General features: G+C 41.8%; 2 protein-coding genes across 9 annotated transcripts in view; one reads left to right on the top strand and one right to left on the bottom strand.

The window, feature by feature from the left end:
• The first annotated feature begins 4,760 nt into the window (after positions 1–4,760).
• slc12a8 (solute carrier family 12 member 8) lies at positions 4,761–19,539 on the top strand. 4 transcript variants are annotated; one of them, XM_035410553.1, is made up of 14 exons: positions 4,761–4,878; positions 5,249–5,382; positions 5,855–6,001; positions 6,382–6,573; positions 7,783–8,014; positions 8,421–8,534; positions 8,909–8,996; positions 9,506–9,593; positions 9,714–9,860; positions 10,223–10,913; positions 17,782–17,879; positions 17,993–18,110; positions 18,858–18,918; positions 19,331–19,539. In XM_035410553.1, the coding sequence occupies exons 2-14, from the start codon at positions 5,266–5,268 to the stop codon at positions 19,494–19,496; spliced, it is 2,259 nt and encodes a 752-aa protein (XP_035266444.1). In that variant the 5' UTR covers positions 4,761–4,878; positions 5,249–5,265; the 3' UTR covers positions 19,497–19,539. The 4 variants fall into 4 exon arrangements, with proteins under 4 accessions (XP_035266444.1, XP_035266443.1, XP_035266445.1 ...); XM_035410552.1 differs by lacking the exons at positions 17,782–17,879; positions 17,993–18,110 and adding exons at positions 11,195–11,292; positions 11,406–11,523; XM_035410554.1 differs by having other exon boundaries at positions 17,782–17,901; positions 19,331–19,466.
• The window catches only part of LOC118223685 (GTPase IMAP family member 8-like), a 24,874-nt gene continuing 12,396 nt past the window's right edge, over positions 12,178–24,655 (bottom strand). For 2 of the 5 annotated variants that reach the window (XM_035410555.1, XM_035410561.1), the window contains one exon: positions 18,959–20,305. In XM_035410555.1, the coding sequence (XP_035266446.1) occupies positions 19,965–20,305 (341 nt within the window). In that variant the 3' untranslated portion in view covers positions 18,959–19,964. Of the gene's footprint in view, positions 13,810–14,259; positions 14,827–15,409; positions 16,085–16,619; positions 16,860–18,958; positions 20,729–21,187; positions 21,755–22,608; positions 22,830–24,655 lie in introns of those variants that run through there. The other 3 variants (XM_035410563.1, XM_035410556.1, XM_035410562.1) reach the window with 3 other exon arrangements.

Raw genomic sequence — 24,655 nt, 5'->3', positions numbered from 1 at the left:
TGTAATGTAATGTAAATACATTAGACTACAGTAATTTTAAAAAAATAATAACAAGATGTTTTTACTGTTACATTGCAAAACCATAAAGATCATGTTGCTTGACACAAGCGACAGTATTACAGTGTATATATATATATGTATATATATATATTTCCACAACAATTTATTTTATTGAAGATTATTTTTTAAATTATTAAATAACAAAATAGTCAGAGCATATGCTTGGAGTTAACTCTTTAGATCTATTTAGTTGAAAATTTCTTGTAGTTTCAGTTTATAAATATAATTATAAATGTATAGATTTACATTTTTATGTTAAATGTATAAAAATAATTTAAATATAATTTAAACAAAATTTTAAATATAACTGATCTTGTATTCCCTCTAATTTTGTAATATTTAGATTTGCTACAAACATACATCTATTACATTATGTACACAAAATGCGCTATAAATATGGTGTAGTCTAATGTACAAATTAGTAAATCAGTGCAGTAAATAATCAAAAAAATAGTAAATGATCACAACATGCATCACTGTTCAATAAGTTTTTTCCCCCTCTCAATTCAATGAAGTTAACATCAGGGAACGAACTTTAACATATTACTGTAAATTTAAAATCCATAATTTTTAACATTTATGAAAATATAATGCACCACTTTAGGTAGATTATTTGTATGGGCTTTCTTTTGATTTGCTATAAATGGTGAAAGTGGTTTGTGACTCATTTCCTGTTCCGATTTTTCTTGCTTTCTTCTCTTCAGAATTGTTGTCTTATGCCAAGTTTATGGCTATAAAAAGTAATTCTTCCCATTCATATATATGCATTGTTGGCAGTGTAGCATCATGGGTAAGAAGCTGGTCTTGTAACATGAAGTTCACAGGTTTGATTGCCAGGTAAGCCACTGCTGTTGTACCCTTGAGCAATGTACTTAACCTGCAGCCTGCATTGCTTCAGTACATGTCCTGTATAAATGGATGCAGTGTAAATGTAAAAAGTTGTGTAAGTCCCTCTGGATAAGAGCCACTGCCTGTTCCTGTATGCCTGGAATGAAATTTTAAATTAAATCATGGACAGGTATTTCATCCTTTAGCTGCTTTACTCTGTCCTCTCATAACATTCCTTTTCATTGAAACTCTGTGATTAAGATTATTGTCTTATGCCAAGTTTATGGCTATTATAAAATAATTCTTCCCATTCATACATATGCATTGTTGTCAGTGTAGTATAATGGGTCCTTACCCATTATGCTACACTTCCAACAATGCAGATGTCAGCATGCAGTTATGATGCTTATTTTGAGTTTCTGTCTGGATGGTACGTAAGGTATGAAATGTTAACCATGAACCTGGTATGTTCTAATTTGTAGTTTTGAATTGGCACTGCATTATTTTATGATATTTCGAGTTTTTCATATCCAGTAATGAAATGTTATCCAGGGAAGTACAGTACATCATTGAACACCTTTGTATATCTATGACTGAGATTTGTACATGTGTGTAATGTTTTTCTGATTATATTGATCATTTGGAAAATACTATGAATGGGTAATAAATCATTTAATTTCAAGTTTTTGTGAAGATATAGAAATATGGAAAATCAGTTGTCTATCAATTTAATTTTGGTACACTGGTTGTTTTTATGTGCAATATAAAGCTTTCAATGGGGACATTTACTTGTATGCAGTATACTGGTTTTTGTTAATGTCTATTTTATTTTTTTATTTCCATGTTAATTTGTGCCTATAATACGAGTAATCCAGTCTGGCTGCATTATGTGAATTGAAGCAGTGAAACAGCTGAAATCATTTTTCTTTGTTTTTTTTTTTTTAATGAAATTTAACACATTTGAAGTGTGATTATATTTTTATGGAGGTAGTTTTTTAAGGGGAAATGTTAACTCAAAGAACTATTGCAAGTGGGAAGGGAAAATAGACACTAATCTGAGGCTCTTGGGATTTTTTAACGCAACAGTGTCAGGATATTTTGTCTATTTTTCCTTTTTCCTTTTTTGAAGAACTATTGCAGCATAGTTCTGATTTTCCCTTAAGAAACAAAATGGGATGGTTTCAGCAAAGACTGTTAGAAGTCACAGACTGACATTATTGCATACTAGAATGATACGCATATGGAAAGGGAAATGTTTAGATTAAGACAAGCACCCACACCACTTTTATGTGTTGTAAAATCGAAAGTGTGTATTTCTAGAAGTCCGTTTGCTCTGTAACAATGGAACGGATGTTGAACGATCTCCATATGTTACAGGCTGATCTTGGCTTGCCCTTTGTAAATAAGGATGACGGGTAAACGGCGCCTCCTTCCATAATTTATATGAGCGTGTGTATCCTGTCAACTTGACCCTTAATAGATGGTTGCTGGTGGGTTTTTTTAAAGTAAAAATCATAATTCTGATCGTGTACATGAGCAGATATGCAGATGAGATCATTCAAGAATTTTAGGCTACGTCATTACAGCAATACAAAATTCTGTTTAAAGACATTATTCGGTATTTTGCGGCTCCCTCTAGTGGTAAAAACGCTACCGCGTCACCGCTTCGTTAATCAGGGAGAGACTACACAACTCGGGCAAAGAGGCACAGTTCAGGTAGTGCTGATACTTTGATAGATCCATTTTATCTTTCACCTCCATGTGATAAAAGAAAAGTATTTGACTTTTTAAACTTTTTTTCCCCTTCATGTATACCTTTCCACTGCACGTTTTGAGTACTTCAGTGAAATCATTTGTTGGAACTAGTTGAAAGAGCATTGAGAATCTGAAGGGTTCAGTTTCTCAATGCTGACAACCAAATGTAATATTAGTAATAATAAAAAGAAAATCCTTTTAGTCTAGAAATCTTATTCCTGTCTTATGTTTTGGACAACAGGACAGTCTATATCATTGTTATGTGTATCTACTTACTCACCACAACACGTCCTTTATTCATGCTAGAATCTTAATTTGTTTTGTTGGATCCCTAAAATCCCCTGGGTCAATTGCAGAATGCTCACCTGGACTTCAAATCCGTAGATCACATAACTTCATTACAACTGGAACAGCTAATCCAAATATGTGACAAATTTGTGATTCGCTGTTTTAGTTGTCATGGAGCTCTATGGTCTATGGTTTTATACCTGAGGTTTAAACTCCAGCTAAGCACTGCAATTGGCCTAATATTATCTTAGAAAAATAACTTCGCTCTGATTTCGTTCAGTTCATCTGCCTGTAGGCTATATTGCATGCTCTGAAGTGGCCTGCTTTAATTTTGCCATTTCAGTTTTGCTACAGTATCTGTCTTTAGATAAGCCCCCCTTCAAGGCTACAAGGAAGCACCGTCAGTAAACTACAGTAGCCTAATAAACACATTTGAGCAGAATGGGTTCAACCAATATTGAAAATGAATAAAGACTTGTCTGAGTAATAATCTGTTTACGTAGCGTAGATTTTGTACATAACTGAAAAAGCTGGCACTTATACCGAAATATGCGCTGGAAAACCAGTCGAAATGCTTCATATGGAAAATGGCCAAAACAAGCAAATAACCGTTTGATTCACGAACGCTGAAACACACCTTAAAGGGCATTGGTGGAAACAAACATTTACTTAATGACGTTTCACTGGAACACGTAGCATAAAATCTTGTGCTCAAAGTTAACCGGTGTGCATATGATTGCAATTTACAGGTTGTTTCGTAATTATCGTGTTGGTCTATAAGCGCAGCCATTTGAAATATTTAAAGAAATGCATTTTTGATTTCTAAGAGGAATGGATTTTCATTAAGGTAGGCTCTATTTCTCCCTCATCCTTTCATACATCTTAACTCTTATTCTAGTCCTGTTTTTATGAGAATTACTACCTAACCGAGATTATTTATTATAGGCTACACATAGGTCCACATAACATGCCTATTTTCATTAATCATTGACTTAAATTCATTCAGAGAATTCCATTAGCGATGGAATGTTATAGAGCTGGAGGGAAGGTATTTCAATGACGTTCTGGTCCACCGTTTGCCCAGCAGAATTCCACTCTCCTACCTCTCTGAAATGTATTTAAAAAACAAAAATTCCACTTTTAAAACTATTCCCTCGAGAATAGTGTGATATAGACCTACGGCATGAACTCAATTGTCAATTGCTGGACAAAAAAAGTTTAAGTGCGCAATTTTTAGCCGTTGAAAAAAGTAGGCTAAACAGTCTGTAGCCATGTAGCAGGAAATGCTCTAACATCATTCCGAACCAAAATAGTTTTACGACGAATTGTAGGCCAGTGTACCAATCCAATTTGTAATGTTCAGACAAATATTTTTTTGTTACATGGAGCTGTATTTCTTTTCTTTTTTCATTCTGATATATGCAACATATGTTCATTAACGTAATCAATCCTCACATCGTTCGCACCTGCCAGCATCCGGTATAATTCCGGTGTTCCTGCAAAGGTAAGGGTTCGCCGTTCTATTTTCTATCTATGGCTTCCTTCTAACTGAGCAGTAGCTTACAGATGCTACAGATCCACGTCACTTTACTTCGCAGCCTACAGTTTATTTTCTATTTATATGACAGATTTTCTGTCAAGGTTGTGAACATGACGCCGATTGACAACAAATAAGAAGCAAACGTTTGATAAATATTTGTGATTGGTCAACGCAGGTTGTTCTTTATAGTCGAGGTCAGTCAATCAGTGTAAGCCTTGGTGGTGCTTTTTTTACGTTTAGGGATGATGATATTGTAATCTGATTTCCTTTATGTAGGCTTCCACTTCAGTGAGTAAATCATTCAGTCATCTTATATTCCCACTTTCTAAAGGAGTTGCGTAAATTTTAAGAACATATTTGTAGTCTGTCTCAGTAGAGACCGTAGAGACGATACCTCTGACATCCAGGTAAATATATTTTGGACATGCTTTGAACCTAGAGGGCAGGTCATTGAAATACCATCTTTCAGTAATGGGATCAATGAAAGGTTCATTAACTGTGAAAGAACAATTTGTTTTGTAATTAAAAAGGGACATGGATGAAGGCCAAGTGATATGTCTTGAGTATAAAAAGTGCACTTAGACATAGAGGTATGCTGCCAATTAAATCCTTTGTTGTCAGGAAGTTGGTGACTTGTGATATTTGAATGTAAATGGTTATTGTTAAACAGAAAAGAAAATTGAATTAGCCTATATAAACTGGAGGAATTTAATTGGTCCAGTGGAAGACCACAGAGTGCACAGGACATTTGAAAATTGTTGATGCCATGCTTTTCAGCGACTGCGCCAAGCACTATGGAGGCTCCACCGTACAGCCGAACGCCACCAGCGAACAACTTCATGCTTCTGACATCCCTGGCCGGTGGCAACAGTGGCGGAAACGTCCAGGAGCTTTTCCACGAGAATGTGCAGGTCAGGTTTTTGTTCTCCTGTGGGCCTTGGATCATTGGTGACCACCGGTGACTCTAGGGATCCAAAGCCAATAGGGATTTTTTTTTTTCAACCAGTTGCAATGGCACCTGGAAGATTAGCTATGGTGTTAGTCCTTAAGCTTCATTCAATATTTATCATCTTAAAAAGTACAGCAACTGGTATCTTTGCAACATGTCTCCTCTCCAGCTATTTGGGTTTTCAACAGATGGTCTGCATATCTCAGGGGAGTCTTGAAAGTACTGTAGGGGGTCCCTGGCCAGACTTAATTCCCAGAACTATGGGAAAATATTAAGCTGTTTTTTGTTTTAATTTAACTTATGGTGGGGGTAATCTGGATGCCTTTGAGCCTGGGTTGGGGTCCTTGGTATGCATTTTGCATAATGCTATGCATTTTCTGAATGCCAGAAAACCTTTGGGACAGGACAGTAAAATGGCTGATGTGTTCTTGCAGGGGTCCCAGAGCCAGGCCTTTCCCTGGTGGAAGGTGAACCTCTTCGTTTGGGAGCCGGTGCTGTTTGGGACCTGGGATGGGGTCTTCACCACTTGCATGATCAACATTTTTGGCGTGGTTCTGTTTCTGCGGACTGGCTGGCTCGTGGTGGGTTTCTCATTGGTCTACATGCAGTGTTGCTGTGTGGTTTGTATGCAGTGTTGCTGTGTGGTCTATATGCAGTGTTGCTGTGTGGTCTATATGCAGTGTTGCTGTGTGGTCTATATGCAGTGTTGTTGTGTGGTCTACATGCAGTGTTGTGTTGTCTGATTATTTAACATTACGCTGTGAGATGCAGTTGAGATTCCACCATGGCTGAGCACAAGGCTATGAAATTAAATGAAACCTCATTGGGAAAAAGTTCAGAATTCATTTTAGTCCTAACGTGAGGTGCGAGTCCCTCCCGTAGAGAACCCTACAGGAGAACCCGGGTTCCGTTTCCTTTTTTGCCGACGATGCGGTTCGCGTTCCCCTCTCGGCGTTGCCAGGGAAACACAGGCGTGCTGCTGGGAATGCTCCTGGTGTCCCTGGTGGTTCTGGTGGCCCTGGTGACGGTGATGTCGGGGATCGGCGTGTGCGAACGCTGCAGTGTGGGCGGAGGCGGGGTCTACTCCATGATCTCCACGGTCCTGGGGGGCCGAGTGGGAGGGACGGTCGGGCTCCTCTACGTGTTTGGGCAGGTAAGGAGGCTTCATGCTGACCTGTGTTTGGCCAGGTAAGGTCTCGTATTGACATCCATCACACTCAACAGTGGGGGGGGGGGGTGTTTTAATTTTGTGTAATGGGAGCCATGTCTTTTCCAATATTGATAATTGCAACAGTGTATGGTACATGCACCCTCCACCTCATACAGCACCAGGGGTATGTCTGGGTTGAGATGAAGCAAGATTAAGGTGCTTTACTGAAGTGGTTAAAATGCTTTGAAGACATCAGTCTAAGTTGTTATTCTCTTCTTCCACCACACTGTGGCAGTATAATCTTGTTGTAAAGAAAATAATGCAACACTTGCTGCACAATAATTATCTCCATTTAAAAAAAGCTACAGTTAAAATTATGGGCTGTGTTTATGTGTAGATTCTGTTGACTGTAGGCAAAGTTGGGGAAAAAACTAGCATACTCGTATGCTTCACCATGATATATTATTGCCCTTTAAATTGCATTAAACCAAAGAGTGTGGGGTTTCGCTCTATTTAACCCTTTCAAGAATAGGCTTTTTGAAATATTTCTGCAAAACTCTGAGTCAGTGCTCTAGCTCCATAGCTTTCAGTTATTAGTAGTGTTTGCTGCATCGGCATTAGAATGTTCAGTTAACATTTTAGTCACATATTTGTGATCTTACACTTTAAAGGGTTAATTTACACATGCCTATCCTGTCATAACTTGTTGCAAGGTTCCTGAACTCATGCCCAGAGCAGCCATAGTATCTGCAGGCTTTTATGGTTTTCTTTCAATCAGAAACCAGTTTTGAGCATTGGATAACGAGCGTGTAGAGCCAGCCAATGAGTTGTATTAAACACTTACTGTACAGTAACACTGAAACACACTGAAAACCAAATGATTTAATTCTCCTGAACCTAAAGCACGTCCAAGTGTTCGCATAATACTTGAGCCTGCAGACCCACTGGCCGCTTTTGGATGGGAACAACCCTTCCCAGGTTTCTGTGCGAGGAGCTTTGTGTCCTGTTGCTGGAGTTTCTCTGTGTGAGGAGCTTTGTGTCCTGTTGCTGGAGTTTTTCTGTGTGAGGAGTTTTGTGTCCTGTTGCTGGAGTTTTTCTGTGCGGGGACTTCTGTGTCCTGTTGCTGGAGTTTCTCTGTGTGAGGAGCTTTGTGTCTGTTGCTGGAGTTTTTTTTTTTCCGGGAACGATAAGACTGCCGCTCGCGTGTGTCAGTGCGTTGCAGGCGCCTTGTACATCACCGGCTTCGCCGAGTCCATCGCCCAGGTGCTGAACCTGAGCGGGGCGTGGGTGGTGCGGGCCATCTCCGTGGCGGTGCTCCTGGGCCTGCTCGGGATCAACCTGGCCGGGGTCAAGTGGATCATTCGGCTGCAGCTGCTGCTCCTTGCCGTCCTGGCCGTCTCCACCCTGGACTTCGTCGTGGGGAGCTTCTCCCACCTTGACCCAGGTAACCTAGCCTGTCCGGCTTTAAATGGTGGAACAAATGTACCCGTGTGACAATTGTACGCAGCAGTTCGATCTCATCCGCGGCTACAAACAGGGCAAAAGTGAAAAGGAAATCCCAGGTTCCATTTTAATCTCCATAATGTGCGTGACATTCTCTAATCAAATGACAGCAGTGCATTGTTTCCACACAGACAATACTGTACAAAACAAGACCAAAGACCGAAAGTAGTCATTGTTTTCAATAATTTTGGCCATTGTGATCATGGAGTATGTTTTTTTTTTTTTGCATGTGGATTCTTATTTGGATATACCCCCACATCCTCCCTACAGAAGGGAATCGCCGGTTTCTGAAGTGATGCACTTTATTTGCCACCGGACATGTTTTGCTCCGTGTGTTTTGCCTGTAGAACATGGCTTTGTTGGATATTCTGAGGAGCTGCTGCAAAGAAACTCGCTGCCAGATTACACAACAGGAGAGACCTTCTTCACTGTGTTTGGAGTTTTCTTTCCGGTTGCCACAGGTAACTTGCACACTACTTTCATTTTTTTTCTGCTGGGAGTGCATCCTGTATTTTAAATGGTTCACCTCCTTACTTTCCTGGCATTTAGCAGATGCTCTTATCCAGAGTGACTTGCATCAACATTATAAGTCACTCTGGATACGGGCATTGGCTGAATGCATGTAATGTAATGAAGGTTTTCAGGCTACAGGGTTAGTTGAAGTCAGATACGCCTAGTGTGTACGAGCTTCCCTCTTGTGTTCAAACATGACTCGGCCTGCCAGTCATGAACGCATACAGTAAATATGTTAAAACGCGGTTTTTGAATCGATCGGGCAGCAACTGCTTTAACGGTTTTTTTTTTTTTTTGCGTGCTTCCTGGTTCTGCCGTGTAGGCGTGATGGCGGGCTTCAACATGAGCTCAGACCTCCAGAGACCGGAGCAGAACATCCCGCTGGGAACGCTGGCCGCGGTCTTCATTTCGTAGGTGTCTCTCCCGCATCGTGTAATTGTAAACAATTTTTTTTTTGTGAAAATTTGCTATTGTTTACAAATACACATATCAGAAATTACCTATTGAATGTTGTTTGTATTTAGAATATTTGAATACCAATCTCTGAATTCTGTGTGCCTCTATTTTTGGCTGGACTGCGCAACAGCGGGGCCAGCCCTACAAACGCGAATGTCTGTGAGTGAGTGATGAAGTCACACCATTGGTCGGCCAGTCCAGCATATACTGGGTTTTTACCTGGTCTTGTTTGCCTTATAGTTGTTATGATCTGGGTTGGTCAACTTGATCCTACTTCAGCATTTTTTTTTAAATCCCTGTTGTTAATTCCTGTTCACACAACTGTTGTCCCTGTATGTTATAAAAGTGCTGAATTTTTTTCAGCACTTTTAATTAATCACGTATCCATTATTTGTGACAAGACCACCCCACTAATGATCTTATTTTTAATCATTATGATGATTGCTGGTTTGTATATTCTCAGGTGGTTCCTGTATCTTATCTTTGTGTTTCTGCTGGGGGCCATTTGCACCAGGGAGGCTCTACGCTATGATTTCTTAATAGCAGAAAAGGTCTTCACCATTTATCACCTATAAAATCTATGAATCTTTTTTTTTTTCTACTTTTTTTTTTTGAATATGTTGGTAAACGTGACAGGAAATCACCATGAGTCAACGCTTGGTTTTCTCCAGGTCTCCTTGGTGGGTTTCCTGTTTCTCCTGGGCCTCTACGTCTCCTCTCTGGCGTCTTGCATGGGTGGCCTGTACGGGGCCCCCCGGATCCTGCAGTGCATCGCGCAGGAGCGGGTCATCCCCGCCCTCGGCTTCCTGGCACACGGGGTGAGCGGCAGGCTGGCGGCCGGCGAAGAGCTGGCCTTCTCTGCCAGGGCCTCTCTGAAACTGATCGTATATCATAAAAATTCTTTAAGTCAGTGTTCTAGAACTTGGTTACCAGTCCTGATTGTTACATCAGCATTAGAATTAGTTCAGTTACAAACATTTTGATCACACATTTGTGATCTTACACCTTAAAGGGTTAATGAGTGTGTGATTATCCTCACCTAACTTGTGTAAAAGGAAGACATGCTGTTCTTGAACACATAAGAAGACTACCTGAGGCTCAGAAGACCTTTGAAAGAAAACTTTGAACTTATTGTGGCTCCTTGCAGTAACACACTATTTGCCGTTCCTCTTTTTGGCAGAAAGGTCCCAACAAGACTCCCGTGGCAGCCATTTGCCTTACCAGCCTGGTGACCATGGCCTTTGTCTTCATCGGTCAGGTCAATGTCCTGGCCCCAATTGTCACCATCAACTTCATGATGACATACAGCATCATCGATTACTCCTACTTCTGTGTGGCCATGACCTACAATCTTCAGGTTAAGGAGCAAAGGCATCCCACAAGGGAGGCCTCTGCTCATGGTGCCAGTAGACCACTCATCAACATTGACCACTCGGGGTATGGAACAGGCGATATCATGAAGAACCAAAGTAATGGGACACTGCTTGAGTTCACCAGGGACTTGGACCAGATTCTTCAACCACCCAGCCCCTTAAAGGAGGAGACCTGGAAGACCTCCTCTTTCACCCAGCGGGAAAGGAGGTCGAGGGCACCCCCAAAACAAACACTGATGGACAGCTTTGGGTTTTGGTCTGATGGGCCTTCAGATACAGAACATGGTAAAAGCTTAGGCGATCAGAGGATGTTGGTGACTATTGATGAAGCTCATCGTCTTGATGGTGCTCAACCTCAAAGTGAACTACTGGAAGAATCTTCAGAAAAAGCCTCTCAACAAGGCCAAGAATTAGGAACATGGCAAGAGAAGAGGTCTTCGTTCTGTTCCTCCTCCCCTGAGCTAAATTATACACCAGACCCTGTACTGGAACCTTCAGGTGAGCATGACCACTCTTCCTGTTAATTCTGTCATGGTGTTCATTCTACTACGTGCATGGCAAATTAACCAGCCTTTAAATGTGCAAATTCAAGCATTTGAATAATCTTCAGGAATTAAGTGTACCATTTACCCCTCAGTCTAAAAGTCTTTGGTTATACACACCATTTCATTGAACTGTGGTTCATGGTTTGGTTTTTTGTATGACTCAAATTCTGTATTTGAAAAAGTTATTATAACACATACACAAGTATGACATTTCTGTACAAATTTCTTCAACAGATTCTGCCCCCAAACCAAAACCACAGGGGTCAGAAATTCGTTTAATGCCCAAGTCAATTTATTCCGCATTCTGCAACCAATGGATGGCACTTATTGGCGTAAGTTGGTTAAAAATAGGAGGTATAAATATCCAAACTTTCTGTTAAAGTCTCTTCTGTTTCTCAGTGGATTCCGCCTTTTCAAATTGCTGACATTTTTCTTATTTTTTCAGGCATTCTTCTCCATATTGATAATGTTTGTTATACAGTGGGTATATGCCTGCATCAACATTGTAGTCGCCATTATCCTCTTCCTCTACATTGGACAAGCAAGCCCTGGTCTGCCAATAGGTGAATACAGGCTTCTGAATGTTGCCATTTCCTCCAGAAAGATACCTATAAGTTTAATCTGTTAATTACTTGAGCTGGCTATTATATTCACTGACGTCTGAAAATGCTCATCAGAGTCAAGGAAACTGAATTTAATTTCAGAGAAATGTACTTCCCTTATCACAAGTCAGTGTAAGACGTGAACAATATAATGAGATGTCTCAAGGCATCTGTCTACAAGCATGGATTCTGACAAGGGTATAGGGTGACACACACAGTTTGTTTGATATGGAGATTTCTCAGAGTACTTTGCGTAGATCTATCCTGTTTAAAGTAATATTAAACTCAACAAAATGTGCCAAGCAATAGAGAATGGAACCCAGGGAAAGGTTTATTTATTTTTTAATTTTTTTTTTTTAGAAGTAGCAAGCATGGACTAAATAAATAGCCAGTGTGCTTGAAACATCCAACCAAACACTTTCCCTGGGTAGTACTATTAAATGGAACTCTTGAACCCGCAACATCTTCAGACGCTTTGTTCGTTTCGTTCAGACACTGTTTGTTTTGCCCATAGGAGCAGCCGCTCGGTTCTGTTTCTTCCGATGGGTACGGTCCTCCATGAAGAAAGTGGGCAGGTGTGTGTTTATTGCTTATGTGAATTACAAATGACAAAGGTCCTTTTTCAGGCAACTTTAATTCAAAGTATCAGAACGTGTACAACAAAATCTATGTCCGATCAGATTAAAAAGAAACATACACCCGTTAAATGTAAAATGTTAAAACGTTCAGTACTCCAGGCTTGCCATACATGTCAATCATAAGTCCCACCCCCATTACATTACATTACATCACAAACATTTAGCAGACGCTCTTATCTAGAGCGACTTTACACTACTATTTACAAAACCAGCTCCTTACCCATTATACTTGCCTTGTTTTGATTTTCAGGAAGGAACCAACCCTCCAGGACCAGATCGTGCTAACGCCCTCGTTTCTGGCTGTTGGCATGGAAACCCGACAACTGACGGAGGACAACGCTGACTTTGCCTCACGTGACAGATATCACCACTCCTCCTTCATTAGTGCAGATGAATTTGCCAACAGACTTAAATAGTCAATCCACGCTTTTTATTGATTCCCCTGTCCATGTCACTGTCCCAAGAAAAAAAAAAATTTCATGGCTCTATCATTTTTTGTACTGTTCATGGACAGGCATGGTAAGATGTAAGCATGTGTGTTTTGATGTTTGATTAATTTTTGTAGTGAACAAATCATGAATTCATACTAGAAAAAAATTCCTATAGTAATTGAAGAGCTATGGTCAGTGAAAATCTTCAATATAGTACAAAAATATTAAAACACATTCTTTTGGAAATGAAATATTTTCAAAAATAAATGACTGACGCACCAGTGTATCCCAGTATGCTTTATACACATGGTTCTGCTAAATTGTGCCAATTCATTCAGAAATAGGGTTCATGTGGGAGAAATGTGTATATAAAATTAAACGCCACATTATCCCTCTCTGACTGAAACACACATTCAACCTGTATGAGGTCTGTATGTTTCACGAGTCTAATCAAAGGCTTAGTGAAACTTCCATACTATGCCTCCTCTCGCTTCTTCCCTTCTCTTCGGATCTCTCCCTTCGTCCAAACATCCCTCCTAGAACTCCTACTGCAGCCCCTAAGACACTTCCCCCAGCCACCCAAATTGGATTGAACATAGCCCCCGTTATACTCCCAATTTGTGCAGCCACTACAACACTTTCCCCAGCCGCCCATACAGCACTTTCCCCAGCTGCCTTTACGACACTTCCCCCAGCCACCCCTGCCGGCCCGATCAGAGCCCCTGCTACACCCCCTATTATTGCCCCTGAAACTAACAATATAGGCTTCAGGTACCCCTTTGCACCCTGTCTGGCCTCCTCCCTGTAACGCTGTCTGAGTGCTTCCATCTCTTCTTTATGCCTCTGCCTGAGCTCCGTCTCTTTCTCCTCCCTCCTCTTCCTTTCTTCCTTCTCCAACCGTGCCCTCTGCTCTTGCTTTCTCTTCAGTTCTCCCTCAAGCTCACTCACGTGTTCGCCCCTCTCTCCTTTGAGCCTGTTCTGCGGTTTCTGAATGACCGCAACCAAGATTGCTCCAACGCTCTCCTGGCCGAACTCCCTTTCCAACTCCTCCGACTCGGCTTGTTGTCGTTCTCTTAGCTTCTCCTCCTCTCTCTGCAACTCCTGCTCTCTGTCCCCCGGTTTCTCTTCCTCCACACGTAACGGCTGACCAAGATGTCCTTGGTATGTCTCTTCCCTCACTGCAAAGCCAAACAAAAAGGTCACACAGTCTTCATATGCAGCATTTCCCTGTGATCTCATGAATATGCCATCAGATTATTGTTTTACAAATTCAGGAATTAAATGCAGAATAAATTAAGATCCTTTAGAAGCTAATGATAAGACCTAGTTCGGTCTGGATCTAATATCAGTAGTACATGAGCAAGATAATGATTCCCTGGAAGGCGGCACAACCAAGAGCTTCCATAATTTTAATCATCTCATCCTTCAGATGAGAAATCTCTAGTTGTCATCTCTGACCCTTGAGTCTAATTCCAGGCTTCTGGTTTCTTGACGCCTCTGTTCCAGCTCTTTTCTTTCACCTGTTCTGCCTCTCTGTCTTTCTCCTCATACAGTACATTTTGTTCAGCTCCCTGTTCCTCTCTTTTGGTTTACCTGGTACACGCTAAGGAAGGAGTATGCGTACTTACTTTCAGCCTCCATTTCATCCACTTTCTCCAGCAATTCTTCGACCTGAGAGCGATCGGTGCTGTTATTGTCCAAAACGTGATATCTGTTCCCGCACTCGTCGACGAGACCGCGGAGCTCGTTCCACCTCTCGATGTGCGTCTCGATGTCTGTCCCTCCGAGCCCGTCCCCCCGAGTGAACAGCATCAACGTACGTTTTCTGGCCTCCTCGCTGAGAGCCGAGAGATGGTCCTCCGCTCGCCTCCTGTCCGTCTCCGTGAATGACGAGTCGCAGCGCACCGCCAGGAGGAAAGCGTGGGGTTTGCCTGCACACACAGACTCGCTTAGCCTAATCTGCTCTTTGACGCGCTCTGTCTCGTCTTGCCCTGAGGAGTCCCTGTGCCAGCCCGGTGTTTCGACCACAGTAACCGTCCTCCCGCCCACTTCACCCTGCTTCTTCACGCACTCCGCAGCTTTATGCGTCGTGTCAAATTCCTCTTTTCCCAGGATGGTGTTTCCTGTGGAACTCTTCCCAGCACCGAATCCTCCCAGGAGAACCATCGTTGTATCTGGGAAACCGTGTCCGGACTCTGACAGAGAAAGACAGAATAATATAAATCATTTGGTGCCATTTGTTTGATGACTAGCTATTTCGTAAAGAGCAATTTACCAATTGTACCATCCTTGTTACCCTGACTGAAGGTATTACATGCTGTTTGACCTATGGAGCAAAAGTGGCGAAAAATTTAACTCGTATAAACCTGTGATAATATAAGTAGGACCGGGAAGATGTTCTGCTCTAAGTGAAGTCTGGCCATCTTGTGCTTTGCTCATAAAGCAGTTGTGTTGGTGTGGCGTCAACAGAAGCTGCCAATTCCAGCCAACTCAACTAGTGACTTATACTCAAACCCTTGCTAAAGGTTGTTAAGAGCTAATAAGCTTGCAGTGTTTTTTGCAGAATCCAATTCTACAGAAACTTCCCTTTTCAGACACTAGAGTCCTGTTACTCAAACTACGTTCCTTTAGGGCCAAATAACGGCTGGTTTTCTACCCTCCCTTTACCTGGGAATCAGTTGCTCCAATTGTTCAATTAATTACCTGATTGAAAAGAAAAAGGCTCGAATTGGATTTGAGGGCCAGATTTGAGGTAAAAAAATGTTTTTAAAAACTCACCCTTTGTCATCATCATTTCTTTGAGCGTTTCTCTTTGTTTCTGTACCTTGATGAGCCTCTGTTTGGCATTTTCTTCCAATATTTCCTTGTTCTCTTTTACTTCTTCTAAAAGCTCCCCCATTTGAAAATGCTGGAAATCATTTCCTGTTACCACAGTAACTATGCTCTCCAGAACCACCTTCCTATTTTCATTGCTGAGGATGTTATACTGGTTCCTACACCTCCGTATAAGCTGCTGCAGGCATGGTTCCTCCTCGATGTGCTTCTCGACGGTTTTACCGCCCAACCGCTCTTCCCCGGAGAACAGCACTATTGACCGTCTCCAGATGCTATCAGAGAGCAGCTCCAGATTTTCCTCCACCTCCCTCCTCTCTGCTTCTCTAAACGGGCGCAATGGAACGAGCATGAGGAAGGCGTGTGGTCCCGGCAGACACAAGGACACACTTTCTTCGATCTGCTGTTCGACGTGCTTCCAGGGTTCCTGAACAGAATATTCGACCCAGTCTGGTGCACTGACTATAATGACATGCCTGTCTTCTACTTCACCCTCCATCTTTATGTCTAGGTTCGGCAAAGCTTGTGTTCGGCCAAGGATGGTGTTTACTGCCCAGTTCTTCTGCTGCTTGTCATTACAAATGAGCACAATTCTGAGCTCGGGCAAACGGGACGTTACACCTATGAAAGACAAAAGTGAGTGAGTGCCTCTTCACAAGTTATATTCAAACAAATAAATGAAAACTGGATGGGGTGGCAAATGCATTATAAGCAACACAACCACAAGGGTAAAAGAAAAGAATACAATCAGCAAAAAATATTTAATGAAATACACGTCATATTCTATACTGCCAATACAAAAACAGATTCAGTGCCATGAAAAAGTATTTTCCCCCTTCCTGATTTAATCTATTATTGCATTTTTTGTCACACAGAATAGTTACAGATCTTTTGACAAAATGTAATTAGACAAAGGGAACCTGAGCAAACACAAAACATACTTAAAAAAAAAAATTTCATTAATTTAATGAAAATATGTGAAAAAGTAATTTCTCCCTTAAACTTCTCCCTTAAACAATGATTGATTGTGCCACCACCTTTAGCAGCAATAACTGCGACCAAACCCGTCGGAGGATTTGATAATCCCCCCCTATTCCCAATGTAATTTATCTACGCACTTGTCTGAATGTAGGCTATATGTGCCAACGTAACTTACCAAGTCCCGGATCTGGTGAGGATGTTCGTAATATTTCTCCCATGTCTGAAAATGCCTGTTATTTAGCTTTTCAAATTAAAGCTTTCTTACACCAAATTTACTTTGTTAACCATTAATCGTTAACATTAACCGTTAATAAACCGAGTCCGCAAGCTAGTCCTTCCCCCAGTTCACTTTTTACTTTCACTTCGCATGGACATTCTAGTACGTTTTGTTACGTTCCACGTGGTGTGTGTTTTTCTCCCCCCCCCCCCCCCCCCCCCCCCCCCCCCCCCCCCCCCCCCCCCCCCTGTCATGCTGCAGGAGAGCCATCCATCATCCCATTCGCTGTCAATCATCGTTAACCTGGTCCCGCCTCCACCAATCACATCACTCCTTCTGAAGATAAAAGCTGCGTGGCTGCTGCTGCTCGTGCTCTTGTCGTTGATATCCGTTTGTTTTCGCTGTGTGGTTGTGTATGTGCGGTAGAGATTTAGAGACCGGTGTGTGTGCGCGTGTGAACGTTTCCCCTGCTTGTGTATGCGTGGTTGTCTGTGTGTGGTTCAGGCCCTGGGGCAGGTGAGACAGAGGCCTCTATACACCGGTGCTACACACAGGAGGAAACTTGTATAGACACATTAGAAAAAGGGTGGTTGCCAACTGTGTATTTTTGTTTGTAAGAGTATTCTGTAGCCTATTTACTCTACAAATTAATTCTAGGTTCTATATAAATGCATTTTTATTTGAATGGAATATAGGTACATATTTTCTGTACTGTACATGTGGAGTTGAAAGAGAGCCTTTTTTTTTTTTTTTTTTGAATGACACACTGGAATAAATTTTGTTTGAAACAGCCAACCTGAAGAAATTTTTTTTAAACGTTCTGAAGGGCTTGCGGAGGATCTGTGCGTTTTACGGAAAAGTTGCGATGCTTCACATGGGCCTAGCGGGGTGTCCGAATCAAAACACAAGCGTCCTTAGTCACCCATTTCTCGTACCTTTCGACCGCGGGCGTAAGACACGGAGACAGGCGAGGAGGACTAGGTCTGAATTCCAGCGGGGCACCCTGGGAACGCTGCCAGAACTCAACTTGTTGGACTCAAATGACTCAAATTCTGTATTTGAAAAAGTTATTATAACTTCACATACAAGTATGACATTTCTGTACAGATTTCTTCATCAGATTCTGCCCCCAAACCAAAACCACAGGGGTCAGAAATTCGTTTAATGCCCAAGTCAATTTATTCCTCATTCTGCAACCAATGGATGGCACTTATTGGCGAAAGTTGGTTAAAAATAGGAGGTATGAATATCCAAACTTTCTGTTAAAGTCTCTTCTGTTTCTCTGTGGATTCTTCCTTTTCAAATTGCTGACATTTTTCTTCTTTTCTCAGGCATTCTTCTCCATATTGATAATGTTTGTTATACAGTGGGTATATGCTGGCATCAACATTGTAGTCGCCATTATCCTCTTCCTCTACATTGGACATGTAAGCCCTGGTCTGCCAATAGGTAAATACAGACTTCTGAATGTTGTTATTTCCTCCAGAGAGATACCTATAAGTTTAATCTGTAAATTACTTGAGCTGACTATTATATTCACTGAGGTCTGAAAATGCTCATCAGAGTCAAGGAAATTTAATTTTGGAGACATGTACTTCCCTCATCGCAAGTCAGTGTTAGACGTGAACAACATAAAGAGATGTCTCAAGGCATCTGTCTACAAGCATGGATTCTGGCAAGGGTATAGGGTGACACACAAAGTTAGTTTGATAAGGAGATTTCTCTGAGTACTTTGCGTAGATCTGTCCTGTTTAAAGTAATATTAAATTCTCAACAAAATGTGCCAAGCAATAGAGAATGGAACCCAGGGAAAGGTTTATTTTATTTTATTTTTTTTTAGAAGTAACAAGCATGAACTAAATAAATAGCCAGTGTGCTTGAAACATCCAACCAAACACTTTCCCTGAGTAGTACTATTAAATGGAACTCTTGAACCCACAACATCTTCAAACTGTTTGTTTGTTTTGTTCAGACACTGTTTTGTCCATAGGTATTTTATTTTTATTTTATTTTATTTTTTAGAAGTAACAAGCATGAACTAAATAAATGGCCAGTGTGCTTGAAACATCCAACCAAACACTTTCCCTGGGTAGTACTATTAAATGGAACTCTTGAACCCGTAACATCTTCAGACGGTTTGTTTGTTTTGTTCAGACACTGTTTGTTTGTTTTGTTCAGACACTGTTTTGTCCATAGGAGCAGCCGCTCGGTTCTCTTTCTTCAGATGGGTACGGTCCTCCCTGAAGAAAGTGGGCAGGTGTGTGTTTATTGCTCGCGTGTATTACAAATGACAAAGGTCCTTTTTCAGACAACTTTAATTCAAAGTATCAGAATGTGTACAACAAAATCTATGTCCGATCAGATTAAAAAGAAACATACACCTGTTAAATGTAAAATGTTAAAACGTTCAGTACTCAAGGCTTGCCATACATGTCAATCATAAGTCCCACCCCCATTACATTACATTACATCACAGACATTTAGCAGACGCTCTTATCTAGAGCGACTTTACACTACTATTTACATAGGATATACACTGAAGTAATGCCAGTTAAGTGCCAAGCTCAAGGGTGCAACGGCAGTGTACCCTACCAGGGAATCAAACCTGCAACCTTTAGGTTACAAAACCAGCTCCTTACCCATTATACTTGCCTTGTTTTGATTTTCAGGAAGGAACCAACCCTCCAGGACCAGATCGTGCTAACGCCCTCGTTTCTGGCTGTTGGCATGGAAACCCGACAACTGACGGAGGACAACGCTGACTTTGCCTCACGTGACAGATATCACCACTCCTCCTTCATTAGTGCAGATGAATTTGCCAACAAACTTAAATAGTCAAGCTACGCTTTTTATTGATTCTTCTGTCCATGTCACGTCACTGTCACAGGAAAAAACATTTAATGGCTCTATCATTTTTGTACTGTACATGGGCAGGCATGGTAAGATGTAAGCATGTTTGTTTAGATTTTTGATTTGTAGCAAACAAATCATGAATTCATACTAGAAAAAAATTCCTATAGTAATTGAAGAGCTGTGTACAGATGGTCAGTGAAAATCTTCAATATAGTACAAAAATATTAAAACATATTCTTTTGGAAATGAAATATTTTCAAAAATAAATGACTGACGCACCAGTGTATCCCAGTATGCTTTATACACATGGTTCTGCTAAATTGTGCCAATTCATTCAGAAATAGGGTTCATGTGGGAGAAATGTGTATATAAAATTAAACGCCACATTATCCCTCTCTGACTGAAACACACATTCAACTTGTATGAGGTCTGTATGTTTCACGAGTCTAATCAAAGACTTAGTGAAACTTCCATACTACTCCTCCTCTCGCTTCTTCCCTTCTCTTCGGATTTCTCCCTTCGTCCAAACATCCCTCCTAGTATTCCTACTGCAGCCCCTAAGAGACTTCCCCCAGCAGCCCCTAAGAGAATTCCCCTAGCCACCCAAGTTGGATCGAACATAGTCCCTGTTCTACTCCCAATTTGCGCAGCCACTTCACCACTTTCCCCAGCCGCCCCTACAGCACTTCCCCCAGCAGCCCCTACGACACTTCCCCCAGCCACCAAAGCCGCTGATATGCTCCCAATTCCTGAAGCCCCTAAGAGAGTTCCCCCAGCCACCCCTGCTGGACCTATCAGAGCCCCTGCTACACCCCCCATTATCTGTCTGGCCTCCTCCCCGTAACGCTGTCTGAGTGCTTCCATCTCTTCTTTATGCCTCTGCCTGAGCTCCGTCTCTTTCTCCTCCCTCCTCTTCCTTTCTTCCTTCTCCAACCGTGCCCTCTGCTCTTGCTTTCTCTTCAGTTCTCCCTCAAGCTCACTCACATGTTCAACCCTCTCTCCTTTGAGCCTGTTCTGCGGTTTCTGAATGTCCGCCTCCAAGATTGCTACACTGCTCTCCTGACCGAACTCCCTTTCCAACTCCTCCGACTCGGCTTGTTGTCGTTCTCTTAGCTTCTCCTCCTCTCTCTGCAACTCCTGCTCTCTGTCCCCCGGTTTCTCTTCCTCCACACGTAACGGCTGACCCAGATGTCCTTGGCATGTCTCTTCCTTCACTGCAAAGCCAAACGAAAAGTTCACACAGTCTTCATATGCAGCATTTCCCTGTGATCTCATGAATATGCCATCAGATTATTGTTTTACAAATACAGGAATTAAATGCAGAATAAATTAAGATCCTTCAGAAGCTAATAATAAGACCTAGTTCGGTCTGTTTCATATGGATCTAATATCAGTAGTACATGAGCAAGATAATGATTCCCTGGAAGGGGGGACAACCAAGAGCTTCCATAATTTTAATCATCTCATCCTTCAGATGAGAAATCTCTAGTTGTCATCTCTGACCCTTGAGTCTAATTCCAGGCTTCTGGTTTCTTGACGCCTCTGTTCCAGCTCTTTTCTTTCACCTGTTCTGCCTCTCTGTCTTTCTCCTCATACAGTACATTTTGTTCAGCTCCCTGTTCCTCTCTTTTGGTTTACCTGGTACACGCTAAGGAAGGAGTATGCGTACTTACTTTCAGCGTCCATTTCATCCACTTTCTCCAGCAATTCTTCGACCTGAGAGCGATCGGTGCTGTTATTGTCCAAAACGTGATACCTGTTCCCGCACTCGTCGACGAGACCGCGGAGCTCATTCCACCTCTCGATGTGCGTCTCGATGTCCGTCCCTCCGAGCCCGTCCCCCCGAGTGAACAGCACCAACGTGCGTTTTCTGGCCTCCTCGCTGAGAGCCGAGAGATGGTCCTCCGCTCGCCTCCTGTCCGTCTCCGTGAATGACGAGTCGCAGCGCACCGCCAGGAGGAAAGCGTGGGGTTTGCCTGCACACACAGACTCGCTTTGCCTAATCTGATCTTTGACGCGCTCCGTCTCGTCCTGCCCTGAGGAGTCCCTGTGCCAGCCCGGTGTTTCGACCACAGTAACCGTCCTCCCGCCCACTTCACCCTGCTTCTTCACGCACTCCACAGCTTTATGCGTCGTGTCAAATTCCTCTTTTCCCAGGATGGTGTTTCCAGTGGAACTCTTCCCAGCGCCGAATCCTCCCAGGAGAACCATCGTTGTATCTGGGAAATTGTGTCCGGACTCTGACAGAGAAAGACAGCATAATATAAATCACTTGGTGCCATTTGTTTGATGACAATTCCGTAAAGAACAATTGTACCATCCTTGTTACGCTGAGTGAGGGTATTACGTGCTGTTTGATCTATTCAGCAAAAGTGGCGGAAAATTAAACACGTATAAATGATAATATAAGCCGGACCAGGAAGATGGTCATCTTGTTTTTTTTAATGGGCTTTTCAGCTTTTATTGGACAGGATAGTGTAGAGAGACAGGAAGAATGGGAAGAGAGAGTGAGAGACGTGCGACAAAGGTCGACAAATGAGCACAATTCTGAGCTTGGACAAACGGGACGTTACTCCTATGAAAGACAAAAGTGAGTGAGTGCCTCTTCACATATTCAAACAAATAAATGAAAACTGAATGGGGTGGCAAATGCATTATAAGCAACACAACCACAAGGGTAAAAGAAAAGAATACAATCAGCAAAAAATATTTAATGAAATACACGTCATATTCTATACTGCCAATACAAAAACAGATGCAGTGCCATGAAAAAGTATTTGCCCCCTTCCTGATTTAATCTATTATTGCATTTTTTGTTACACTGAATAATTACAGATCTGTAATTAGACAAAGGGAACCTGAGCAAGCACAAAACATACTTTAAAAAATGATTTCATTTATTTAATGAAAATATGTGAAAAAGTAATTTCTCCCTTAAACTTCTCCCTTAAACAATGATTGGGTTGTGCCACCACCTTTAGCAGCAATAACTGCGACCAAACCCGTCGGAGGATTTGATAATCCCCCCCTATTCCCAATGTAATTTATCTACGCACTTGTCTGAATGTAGGCTATATGTGCCAACGTAACTTACCAAGATCCGGATGTGGTGAGGATGTTCGTAATATTTCTCCCATGTCTGAAAATGCCTGTTATTTAGCTTTTCAAATTAAAGCTTTCTTACACCAAATGTATTTTGTTAACCATTAATCGTTAACATTAACCGTTAATAAACCGAGTCCGCAAGCTAGTCTTTCCCCCAGTTCACTTTTTACTTTCACTTCGCATGGACATTCTAGTACGTTTTGTTACGTTCCACGTGGTGTGTGTTTTTCTCCCCCCCTCTGTCATGCTGCAGGAGAGCCATCCATCATCCCATTCGCTGTCTTCGCTGTCAATCATCGTTAACCTGGTCCCGCATCCACCAATCACATCACTCCTTTTGAAGATAAATGCTGCGTGGCTACTGCTGCTCGTGCTCTCTCTGTCGTTGATATCCGTTTGTTTTCGCTGTGTGGTTGTGTATGTGCGGTAGAGATTTAGAGACCGGTGTGTGTGCGCGTGTAAACGTTTCCCCTGCTTGTGTATGCGTGGTTGTCTGTGTGTGGTTCAGGCCCTGGGGCAGGTAAGACAGAGGCCTCTATACACCGGTGCTACACACAGGAGGAAACTTGTATAGACATATTAGAAAAAGGGTGGTTGCCAACTGTGTATTTTTGTTTGTAAGAGTATTCTGTTGCCTATTTACTCTACAAATTAATTCTAGGTTCTATATAAATGCATTTTTATTTGAATGGAATATAGGTACATATTTTCTGTACTGTACATGTGGAGTTGAAAGAAAGCCTTTTTTTAATGACACGCTGGAATAAATTTTGTTTGAAACTCCCACATGAACAATGTAAAATATGGACAACGTTTGAGCAGCACGTGAGAAGCATGTTTATTGATTAAAAACAACCTTTCACCATATAGCAACAGACACAAGTGCAAGTAGGATAGCAGGCTGCCATCTCATCTGAACAAAAGGAGAGAAGGGGGAACGTTGGTCGCCCCAGCAACTGGCAACCTGAAAACATTTTATTTATTTTTAAAACGTTCTAAAGGGCTTGCGGAGGATCAGTGCGTTTTTCGGAAAAGGTGCGATGCTTCACATGGGCCTAGCGGGGTGTCCGAATCAAAACACAAGCTTCCTTAGTCACCCATTTCTCGTCTCTTTCGACCGCGGGCGTAGGTCACGGAGACAGGCGAGGAGACCTGCATCTGAATTCCAGCGGGGCACCCTGGGAACGCTGTCAGAACTCAACTTTTTGGACTCAAATTCTGTATTTGAAAAAGTTATAACTTCAAGTAATAATCTCGAAGATTTTCATTAAAATAAATGTCTGTTATGTCACTATCTATTGCCGAATTAGGTAACACAATGGTGATTAAGCCTATTATATTAATTTATATTATTATTAATATAATTTATGATTAAAGAACTGGGTGTCTGTGGCAACATTCCCGGGAAAAAATCACAAGCGGCGCATAGATAGTGACGCGTTTTCCATCACCCATCAGTGGTTGGTCCGCCAGAGAGGGTAGACGGAGCTAACGCAACAGGCTCGCTCTTCAACTTCCTTGTGTGTGAGCGGTGTATTGTTTTTTTCCGGTGTCTACTAGCGTTACAATAACAGAGAAAGGGGGAGTTATGGAACCCTAAAAGGTTTTTGTGTAACATGAGAGGTCATATTATTTGTTGATGTAGATTTCGTATTACATTTGATGACAATGTGACGTTACTAAATTACATAGCCTAGCTATTTGCACAGCTAACGATATCTACCGGACCATGTCAAGAAAGGCAACATTAGTTTAGACAACGTTGCGCACAGTATCCATCTCTCATGTCAGGTAACGTTGCGTTAGCTAGCTAGCTAATGTAATTAACACAATTTAATGTCAGCTAACAATTAGAAAAAAAACGCTAGCTAATGCTACCGACTGGTACCGACCTCGCAAAACGTCTCTCGAATGCAATGCTACCTTGTTGCAACGTTGCATTTTAGCCTACGAAATGTCAGTTCAGATCAATGATTCGCAACGAGACTGAATGCAACTTGCAAAATTCCAAGACGTCTGATTATGAACGTTCTAAC

Source organism: Anguilla anguilla, chromosome 3 (genome assembly GCF_013347855.1).
Source record: "Anguilla anguilla isolate fAngAng1 chromosome 3, fAngAng1.pri, whole genome shotgun sequence".
In the NCBI taxonomy this organism is placed as follows: Eukaryota; Metazoa; Chordata; class Actinopteri; order Anguilliformes; family Anguillidae; genus Anguilla; species Anguilla anguilla.
Note: the sequence above shows the minus strand (reverse complement) of the source record. Positions and strands in the feature narration are given on the sequence as shown.

Bases quoted from the DNA above. Each gene is read 5' to 3' on its own strand.
- slc12a8 (XM_035410553.1), top strand. From the start codon at position 5,266: ATGGAGGCTCCACCGTACAGCCGAACGCCACCAGCGAACAACTTCATG. The intron at 5,383-5,854 runs GTCAGGTTTTTG...GTGTTCTTGCAG, and splicing joins TTTTCCACGAGAATGTGCAG to GGGTCCCAGAGCCAGGCCTT. The intron at 8,535-8,908 runs GTAACTTGCACA...TCTGCCGTGTAG, and splicing joins TTTCTTTCCGGTTGCCACAG to GCGTGATGGCGGGCTTCAAC.